The sequence below is a fragment of the Periophthalmus magnuspinnatus genome, chromosome 6, assembly GCF_009829125.3.
Source record: "Periophthalmus magnuspinnatus isolate fPerMag1 chromosome 6, fPerMag1.2.pri, whole genome shotgun sequence".
NCBI lineage: Eukaryota > Metazoa > Chordata > Actinopteri > Gobiiformes > Gobiidae > Periophthalmus > Periophthalmus magnuspinnatus.
Window position 1 is genome coordinate 26,033,512 of NC_047131.1, and position 10,942 is coordinate 26,044,453.

At 36.3% G+C, this 10,942-nt stretch overlaps 2 protein-coding genes across 2 annotated transcripts in view; both read left to right on the forward strand.

The window, feature by feature from the left end:
• The window catches only part of fbxl9 (F-box and leucine rich repeat protein), a 6,516-nt gene extending 4,417 nt beyond the window's left edge, over window positions 1-2,099 (forward strand). Inside the window, exons 13-14 of the mRNA XM_055222228.1 lie at window positions 72-267; window positions 1,899-2,099. Of these exons, the coding sequence (XP_055078203.1) occupies window positions 72-267; window positions 1,899-2,099 (397 nt within the window). The remainder of the gene's footprint in view (window positions 1-71; window positions 268-1,898) is intronic.
• Window positions 2,100-3,285: 1,186 nt separating this feature from the next.
• c6h12orf4 (chromosome 6 C12orf4 homolog) lies at window positions 3,286-9,665 on the forward strand. The gene is given in 16 exon segments (XM_033968308.2): window positions 3,286-3,322; window positions 3,505-3,699; window positions 3,777-3,922; window positions 4,451-4,632; window positions 4,725-4,743; window positions 4,745-4,825; window positions 5,616-5,704; window positions 5,706-5,738; window positions 5,987-6,093; window positions 6,458-6,655; window positions 6,736-6,864; window positions 7,608-7,676; window positions 7,810-8,012; window positions 8,367-8,424; window positions 8,597-8,664; window positions 9,431-9,665. Coding segments are annotated over 15 exon segments (1,656 nt in total). The 5' UTR covers window positions 3,286-3,322; window positions 3,505-3,518; the 3' UTR covers window positions 9,524-9,665.
• Window positions 9,666-10,942: the final 1,277 nt, after the last annotated feature.

Here is a 10,942-nt window from a genome sequence, read left to right on the forward strand (position 1 = left end):
TGAATTGCAAAAAGACACGTTTAAGGTTAGGCTTAGTGGCACAAACATTGTTAATTAACACAAATATCCAGGGAAATGCAAAGGATATGGACTGTTATTGGAGTCATCAGTGACATTCTTGATGCTCTGTTGGACCCAAACTCTCTGCTGGTCCAGCTCATGTTCCCTGAGAGCGAGGTCATCAAGTTCAGCCTTAAGATCTATCAGTTTATCTGCAATCTCTCTTGTATTGCATCCTGGACCAACACCCCTGAGGTTGATATAAGAGTAAACAAACAAACAAGGGTCACATCAGCATACAGTTAACAACGGAATTAAATGGCAATGATGGTAAAAGAAAGATGAGGAGGATTATGACAAAGATTATCATCATTAAATCAAATTTATCATAATAAATAGATTTTTTTGCTGATGAAATGCACTTTATATATTTTGATATAATTTCCCTGCACATTGCATAGACCTAGAGGAACTTCAACAAGGACTATAGAGGCTCTGCTGTAGTAGGGCTTTAGTTATGAAAAAAGTATGAATCACAAAAATTTCAAGTTGTGATCCTAATCCCTAGTCATGATCAAAATGAAAGAAATTTAAGTCTTCTTCCTGTAAATTATTACTATTGATGGAGCTGTTTTAACACAAGACATAAAACATCCAAAAATATGTAAGGCACAGGCATGACTCTGAACAAAAATTATGTGCAATAGAAAATTGAAAAACACAAGGTGATGATCCAGCATGTAGTTCACAACAAGCTGTTACTGAACCATGGTGGCGTAGAAACAAATAAACTACTGTTTCGTGAACTGAACATTCACGCCAATGTTTACTTACTTCCACTGAATACTGTTCTTGGACTTCTTCTCTATCAGTCCAATTCCCTCCAGGACATTAGTGATATCGTAAATGCGCCGCTTTTGCCGCACTGCTAATGTATCTGCTGCCTAATAAACAAGGGAGAAACAAGGACATTTTTAAAATACAATCAAATACAGGACTGCCCCTCAACTAGGTGTGAGAATATGTAATAAATAAAATGCAAGAGTTTTCAGCAGACTGATATGATTGATAACAACAACGTGTGTGATGCTGATAATCTGACCACCCTCAGTGAACCACATGTAAACCCTCTGATGGGTACAGGTCAGGATACAGGGTACAGCAGGTGAAGATAATTTAAAGCATGGGAAAAACCACAGCAACACATATATATATATATATATATATATATATATATATATATATATATATATATATATATATATATATATATATTAAAATAAACGTAAACAATCACTCTAAAACGACATTTGAATTTTGCATCATTAAAACGTATTTAATGTTTGGCCAGTGCACTAAGAATATATTTTAATTTAAACTTGCAGGTTTTCTCTTGGGTGCTGATACATCAAAGGGTCAGTGTCATTGGAGAATAATTATTCATGTGTGAAGATGCAGAAGCGCTAGTCCTGAAAAGAATGACAAAAGATGACCCACTTTTAAACTTTGAATCTGCAGGGGGCAGAGTCTGAAAAGTTCAACTAAAGTTGGTCCACTATAAAGTGGCTATTTAAAACGAGGCATACGACCAATGTGTGTATCTCCACCACTGTAACAGAAAACTATGAAATATAAACGAGGCTCGAGATATTTATTCGAATCTGTCTGTCACACAGCTAGGCTAGGCTAATGAGTATGCTAGCAAAAGTGAATGTAACCCAACGACAGCAGCGAGTGGCTCAAAATGACATGTGCTAGCTAACAACAAAGGCTATGGTCTGTTTACTTACGGCTTTCAGATCAAGAACTCCGTCTTTGGCCTCCTGTAGTAGAGTAACAAACTTAGTCGTGAGCAGTCCTAAGCTCTTTTCGTGTCTGCTGGGCGTTTGTGGTTGCAGAGAGTCCCCCACTGCTCCCAGTTCGCCTCTGTTACTGGCCGTCTCCAGCTCCATCATCACCCCCCTGCCTCCCGACCGAACCCTGCCAACCACCCGACAATGCACAGCCCTCCACCGCAATCGGACGTTCAGAGGGCCGTCGAAGTGATTGTATTTGGAAATGCGTATTGGTTTTCTAATATTTCCCCTAAATTTACTTGAGTACGCCGCGTAGAGTGTTTCAATGAACAGACAGTCGGTGAAGTGAGCCGTTGGCCACGCGAGGTATGACGGGACGGTTCAATCGTATGAGGGACTGGATGCATCTGCGCATTTTCATTGAAAGCGTAAAATAACACAAACATACTCTTGAAAAATAAAATATTTAGAACGTTGTAATGGAGAGTGAAAAGTAAAATGCCTTTAATATTTACTAAACATATATAAAATATATAGTACCATTCACATAACGATACTTCTGTTTGCTCGTCTTTTATGAATAGAGCAATTTATAGACTAACCCTTCTTGACTCAAACTTCAAGAAAACACACGGACGCGCTTTTATGCGTGCGCATAAACCACAAGCGAAGCGTTTGGGTAAAGCAAACGGTAAATGGTAGTTTTTGTTCTGACATATGGACACAGTTACAAAAAAAAATAATAATAATTTTGTATTTGCGATGTGAAGTGTGTGTTATCATTATGTGAACATGGGCCATTTGACCTGATATTAAAACCGCAGTATGTACATTTTTGCCCTAGAAAGAGACTAAAATAAAAACACGTTTTTATTTGTTTTCTTGTTAAATTTTGGTTGCGTTTATTGCACTGAAAAACGCCATTCTATAAAAGGACCTGCATTTCCACAAACCTTATTTAGATGGGAACATTTTTTCCTTTGGGCTTATACTTTCACAGATTATTCTAGCTCATGGAGAATGTTCTGAACCATGGTTTTAATGTTCTATTTCTAAGGAATCATGCAGGTGATGTGCCACCTCCAGAAGGTTACACACATTCATGCTGTACGGTCTAGTTTAGACACATAACAAGATCAGATTTGTAATAGTTTTTCTAATAGTTTTTCTTTGTAATAGTTTTAAAACTTTGTCTACTCTAGATCCATGGGGTTTGAGATATTGTTCACATTTTTCCAGAAGGGGGCGTAAGTGCACGACAAAAGTGCTTCTGACACATGGAAGATTAAATATATATTTCAACCCAAATATTCTGTAGAATCCTATCCATCACACATTCATGTAATAATCTCATAAATGTTCCTTAATATATAGTAAAACTTGCTCTCGTAATTGTCACATATCGTTCTTGTTGCGAAAGTGCCGTGGCTGTTCTCACTCCACACTCCTCACACTGAGGCAGGAGTCAGCTGACTCCATCAACACGACCAAAACACCCCGGTGTGCGCTGTGTGGATGCTTTTCAGGTATTTGACACAAAAAGAAGGACGCTTTGAATCAATACAAGGTTTCAAATGTTGGCAACTTGACACAGTAGATGTGGTACTAGTCCGAATATTATATAGACGTATGGATAATATATACAAAGAAACGTTTCAGGCGTAAGGCTACTACTATATGCTAATGCTATATAAAATACATATTGCAGCGTGTGCCGCTGAAATGAAGAAAAACAAAGGGAAGACGAACAGCGCAGCAGAGAAAGAGTTCGTGTTCGAGTTCAGGGCTGGACGACATAATTGTGTACTGAAGGTGCCTCTAGTTTTCCCTGTTCAAGAGAACATCAATGATCTTCATGGGCGTTTGATGCTGCTTCACAAAATACCATGTTATATAGAAAATGGTAAGGTGCGACGTAAACCTGCTCTATGGAGTGTAATTAACTGAAAATTAACTGTAAATCACCTTTGTTTCACACAGAACTAAAATCTGCTCTTACAAACTTTGTTGATGAAGAAACCATCCTAGATTATGACAGCAAAGCAGAGTTGGCACTGCAGAGGCTCACCGCTGGCGATATTGACGTGAACCAGCTGACCAATGCCTGGTCCAGGTCTTATGTAGAGGTAAACATCTTAGTAAATATATTGTTTCCATTTGTCCTCAAATTCAATCAAATGACCTTTATATTACATTGCTGATTCATTCAAAACAGAAATAAGTAAGCCATTCTTCAATTAAAGATGATTATGTAACTTGTGTATTTCTAAAGTATGGATTCCTAACATTAATTTCATAGGCCTATTTATTACAGTGCATGTACATTCATTAGCTGATACATTTCAAATGTTGAGATGCATTTTATAAAGCTGAGGACACGCCACAATTTTGAGCCCAATTTTCCTCTGATTTTCATTTGCGCCTCTGATTTTCATTAACGTCAATCCCAGTCATCACTAGTTGAAGAGATGCTAATAGGTTTAATACAATTCAAATTTAATATCACAAAGAAAAGTTCAAAATAATGCTGCAATATATATATATATCAATCATAGTATAAGGTTAGTTCTTTTTTATTTGTTATTAGCTGTGTTTTTTACTTTTCAATAAAGTATAAACAAATGTTTATATTTCTCTGTATTATTTTCCTTTAGACAACCCTAGAGCATGCTCGCCCCGAGGAACCCAGCTGGGATGAGGACTTTGCAGATGTATACCATGAACTAATCCACTCTCCTGCCTCAGACACGCTTCTCAACTTGGAGCACAACTATTTTGTCAGCATTTCAGAGCTCATCAGCGAACGAGATATGGAGATCAAGAAGCTACAGGAGAGGTTGGTCAAAGATGAATATTTTGTATATATTTAGTTTTGAGATGCAGTCGCACTAACTATTATACATATAAAGTAATTGCTTACTATTTTAGACAATCTACTGAAATGGAAAAAAGTGATGCTTGAGTTGGGAAATACTCTAACTGACCAGGATGTGAATGCAGTTGCCTCTCAACATTTTGATACACAGCAGGTAAACAATGCCATTTGTTAGGTAACACTTAGTCACAGTATTTGTTAAGATGTACCAACAGGTAATAATATGTATTACAATGTAGTAAGGGTTAAGGTTATGATTTAGTGGGACCAGGTTGCATGATATTAACTGTTATTACATTGTGCTTGATGAGGTTGTGTTTTGACACAAGTGGCCCAAACAAATACTTAAAAAGTCTATGGAGTCAAAGGTGTTAACACTTTAAAAACTTAGTTTTATAGTTTATTTCTGTTCGAATACACCATCCAATTTAGGGATGATTTGTGGCACACATCTCTCACGTGTGGAAGACATCTCCACTTGAATATTCTTGTCACATTCCTGTGACTGGTATTTTTATTTTTTTCACAAGCTGCCATGGTTGTTTTGACACCAACGGATCATGAATTTCTCTGGTTAATCCACCAGTCAATCATGCAGTGAGAAAATGTGGTATTCCGATCAATTCCAGACCAATCATCTTTGTAAAGTATGGTTAAAGCATGTAGTCTTGGCTGGCCTATGCAAGTAGAAGTCTGTTCCCAAACCTGTACAAAAGAAAAAGGTCAAAACAGGACAGCTGGTCTCACCAGGTAAAACTGTTTAAAAATAAACCAGAGAAAATGAAGTGCAAACAAATGCAAAAAAAAAAATGTTTCATAACATTATATTATGGTTAGTTTTACCTATATTTTTGTATTAAAAGGTGTAATGTCTACAATTTTTGGAGCCAAAAGTCCCCTTTCTCTCTTAATTCCCTCTGTATGTTTTTGCTATTGCTTTAAAGGAGTTGGAGAACAAATGGACCAGTGAGTTGAAGCAAGTGACTGGTATTCAAAAGCAGGAATATCAGGAGTGGGTCATTAAATACACCAGGATCTACAAAGTCAAACAACAGCAGCCAAATAAAGTGAGCTTACATAAATCTGTTTTATTGTGGCGTTGCTTTATCATGTGCAAGTGAGAAAGGTAGATGGATGTATGGATTTAACTTTTTCATTCATAATTCTAATAATTGATAATTGTATTAATTTTATTCTTGTGCATAGTAAGATTAATTTACCAATAAGTTTATCAATTGTAAAAGTGCATTAAATAGTATGAACACTGGTGACTCAAGAGTGCGCTACCTTAACCTGTGCTTTGGTTTTGCCACAGTGAAGAAATTAAGGTCCAGCCCAGCCAGCTGTCTGAGGAGGGAGAGTCTGGGAGCCGTATGTTTGAGGAGCAGCCTCTGCTAGAGGAGAGCTTCACAATTCACTTAGGTACCTCGGTTCAAAAGGGCAGCATATTTATGATGACATCACATTCATTCATAATAGTGATGGGTTGATGGTGTCTGAAGGTGTGCTTCACACATTCCCCTATTCTGTCCTTTTGTTTAAATAAGGCACTGCAGCCTGCACAAAAGTGGTAACTCGACGCAGTTGGACTTGTACCGTTTCTGGACATGTAAACACACCATATCAAAGTGAAAAAAGAAAAATAATAGCAAGGGAAGAAAGGTGCAACGGATAGACATCTGTATTTTAGTATCATTCTTAGCATCTCATTGCATTGATATGTATTTCTATATGTAGCTAATATGTGTTTCTACTTGCATAGTAACTCAATATTTTCTCTAATCAGGGGCTCAACTAAAGACCATGCACAATTTGCGGCTGGTCCGTGCAGATGTTCTTGACTTCTGTAAACACCGGAGACACGGCAGCAGTGGAGCCAAACTGAGACGGCTACAGACGGCACTGTCTCTGTACTCCTCCTCACTGTGTGGTCTGGTACTACTAGTCGATAACAGAGTCAACTCCTACAGTGGAATCAAGAGAGGTGATACTGAACATTTAAAGTTGAGACTAAATGTAACTAATGTATTATTTCTTTTATGTTTTTTTAATGTTCTATCTTAGATTTTGCAACGGTTGCAAAAGAATGTACAGATTTCCACTTTCTGTGCCTGGAGGAACAGCTGGAGGATGTGCAGCAACTGGTGCTTTATGCCAGAGCGCAGCGGAGCAGCAAACAGAAGGACCAGAGTGGTAAAAAAAATCTGACCTGAGTTTTAATATTTATCACTATAGATGCCATAAAGTATACAGTGATTGCACTAAATCTGATACAATTTATTTTTATGTCTGAAAAACACAACAACTCGAAGAAATTGGCAAATTCCACAGATTTCTTTGAATCATAATTTATCTTTATCTTTATTTGTCCCACAATGGGGAATTCCAGCAACACACAGTTCAAGAATAGCAAGGGAATAAAAATATGCACAAAAATCTAGATAAATAACTAATTTAACTAGAATATTAAATACTTTGAATAGACACAAAAAGGTGTAAAGTTTAATTCTTGCTATTAAGAGCTCCAGGATTCTCAGCTCCGACCAAAGCATCTTAGAGATCGACCAATATGAGCTGTTTCATGATCATATATCAGCCTCTGCTGGAGTTTTAAGGCTGATAGCAGACACGCTAAAAGGCGCATATATCGGCCCAATATATTGGCGACTGATATACCAGTATATCTAAGTCTAAGCTTAAATCTGAATTAAAGTCACTGTTATTGGAAATGATAAAAGAGTGTAGTGCTGTAGTGATGTTTGTACTAATAAAGGAGCAGAACCATCACAGGCATTAGAAGGATGGAGCTCTAATACTTTTTGTTGAGTTGTATACCATCAGAATACTTGATACTGTAAACTTGTAGAATTGTAGATTTGGTAAAATTATTCATAAAATGTTGTCAATAAATAGCTTTTTTGTCTTTGTTTGCTCAGAGGTCCCAAGAAATGGCAATGAAGATAAAAGCAAGAATGTTGAACGAAATCCATCTAACCTTTTACCAGGTCATAATTGTATTAAAATGCCTTTCATCAAATGATAATGAAGTTGTTCAAATAAAACCATAGTTCCTACACAAGGCATAAAAAGGGATAAGTATAATTGATAAAAATGTAATACTTCTCATCCCCCATTCAGGTGAATTTTACATTTCTCGCCATTCCAACCTGTCTGAGGTCCATGCTGTGTTCCATCTCTGTGTCGATGACAACGTGCGCTCTGGAAACATCAATGCGCGGGACCCTGCCATCATGGGCCTAAGAAACATCCTCAAAGTGTGTTGTACCCACGACATCACTACTGTGACCATCCCACTGCTGCTGGTCCATGATATGTCAGAGGTAAGAAGGCAACGTATTGAATCAAATGCAATGCATAACAGATTCTGTAAGGATCTAATCATCTCGTTATATCAAAAGTAATTTTTTCAACAAAGTAGCATATAGTTACATGGTACCTAGTGCATCTCTTTCTGTGTGTATGCCATCCCTACAGGGAGAAAAACCCTTAATGTAATGACAAAGTAATGAAAAGAACAAAACAAAACAATACCAGCCATTATAAAAAATTAAATGTTCTTCATGTATTTTTTTACTTTTATTTTGATTGGTATCAATACTCACCTTTGAGTTTTGACTTACTCACGTTTTCTTAATCAATAAATTGCAAGGAAATTATATTTTTATCTTTTATAGGAGATGACAATCCCATGGTGTCTTAAGAGAGCTGAACTTGTTTTTAAATGTGTCAAAGGTATGTCATGACTAGCAGTGTATTCAAGGGGTGTGTGTATTTTCTGCCATTTTATATTTTTTTATTTATATTTATTTTATTCTTACAAAGGATTAAGGCAATTTACACAGAGGTCTACTAAGATTACAGAATATTGCAAATGTGTTGCAGAATGTTCTTTTTCTATTGTCAGGTTTTATGATGGAGATGGCCTCCTGGGATGGAGGTATTTCTCGTACTGTCCAGTTTCTAGTTCCCAAGGTAGGTTGGGTCATTAGTTACATGTTACAATCCGTATGTGGTTAAAGACTGCTATTGCCATTGCTTAGGAGCTTATCTCAAGTTTGTTAGTGTCATTTAAGGATGCAGACAATATCTCCCTGTGTTTCTTAAACTTTATAAAGACATATAGTCTGTAGGGCTGTTGCCCTTTGGTTGTGTAGTCGATTAAATGGTCAAATTAAATTGGTATTAGTCGACTAATCATTTTCATTTACATTAAAAGTATTTATATGGGACAACAGCAGAAATGAGAAAGTTATTGGGTTAGCTGAAGATTTGATACCTTTTGGTATACGTAAACTGGCAAATTTAGCTCACAAATTTAATCTGTCTGTAATTTATATACCTGCATTGTTTATTAGTACTTTTTATATAAATAGTTGTTTTTTTGCATGAGTTGTGATCAAAAACATTAGCTCAGAGGTGTCCAAATTAAAGATATTAAAGATATAATAGATAATTAAAGATATATTAAAGAATTAAAGATATATATGACTTTATTTTAATGCCTGAATTAATATAAATCAATTAAAATGGGATCAGAAATGACCCCAGGGGACAATAATTGCAACTCTTGGGAGGGAAATCACACGTCAGGTCTCACAGCATTCCTCTGGAAAAAGTGTGACAAACATAACAAAGTTATGATTGACTGGGACTTTTAATACTCCTGAACACAGGCCCACATATGAATCTCATTATCTTTTCTTACTGATATTGCTGACATGCTTCTTTGTTTTGACAGAGTATTTCAGAGGAAATGTTTTACCAGTTGAGCAACATGCTGCCTCAGATCTTCCGAGTGTCCTCCACTTTGACTCTTACATCAAAGCACTAGTACACACACTTTGAAATACATCTTTTGCGCATCTGAACAGCTCTAATAATCTTTACCTCTTTGGATTATGTTCGAATTGATTTGTACAGAAACAAGTGACAAGACAAGTTTTTTTCGTTGCAGTGTACTGTAAATAGCTCTCTCCCTCCCATTTACACTCTGTTAGGTGTTTTAAATGCATACACATACATAGTTTTAAATGTTGTATGGATACAAATGCATAAAACACACAGGTGTTGTCACTAAATAACATTTAGTGATTCATTAAAGGAACAGTTGCTTTGATTCTGGATTATATCACATATACATTTATCCTTATTGCTCCTCTGTTTAACACAGTGTGTAGGCCTGTCCTTAAATTTCAGTAACAGCAGATGGCACTGTTCCTTGAGGAATGGGTATGTGGTAATCAAAGATATTACTCTCACTGGAACATATTTCTGAGATTAGTATGATTACAAATTGATCTGTCTTACTTATTCACGTGATCATTCATGAAGTTTGTTGCCCATTACTGTGCTGTGTATGTTTACATTTATATAGTTAATAAAAGGGAAACATTTTGTTTACATTTTTTCAGGTTTTCAACCTCTCAGTCAACAGCAGCTTTTTTGGCCTGTTGTAGAGGGGAGCAGAGTGCTCTGGTTGTCAAAAATTAATCCATGACATTAATTACCATTGCATTTATCCACATTTAACAATTGTCTGTAAACCGGAATATCCATGCTTAATTGTGTCAGAATAATTAAAAGGCCTGATGGATCTTGTCCTTCCTTTTTAATAATGATAAAATTTGTAATGAACTGTTTACTTGGCACTGGCTAATAAAAGCTGCAGCTGTTGCATGCCATTTATTTCTTAGTATAGAAACATGAGGAACAGATATTAGAAACCTTTGAAAAACTTGTTTTGTTGCAGTAGTTTTTGAAAGTTTGCATAGTTTGAACATAAATGTTCTAGGCACCTGCTATAGTCTTGTTGTGACAGCAGTGTAACCTAAGAACTACTTAGCTGATGAACACATAAGAAGGGGACATCCAGTCAGTTTTTTTGCAAGCTCTGAAACATGAGCGCTTAGAAGTTATCTACATCATGTGATGATTCATAAAGAGTGTGTTCTTGAAAGCAATATACCATAGAACTCTATCAGTCTTCCTCAGAGCTTGATTTTTAAAGATTATCTTCTTGCAATCTCTGATCTGAAGTCTAAACTTCTCTATGCATTTAGCCTACCCTTTTGAAACACAACTATTCATCAGTAATTGATTTTTATGGAATGGGCCTTTGCAACTGAAGTTCCCTCAGAATTACAACTCAGGAATGCAGATAACAGCACAGACAACCCAAGAAATAACAAGCCCGATAAGAAATAATACAAATGTATTGCACTATGTTGAATAAAAATGGTTTTCACCAACT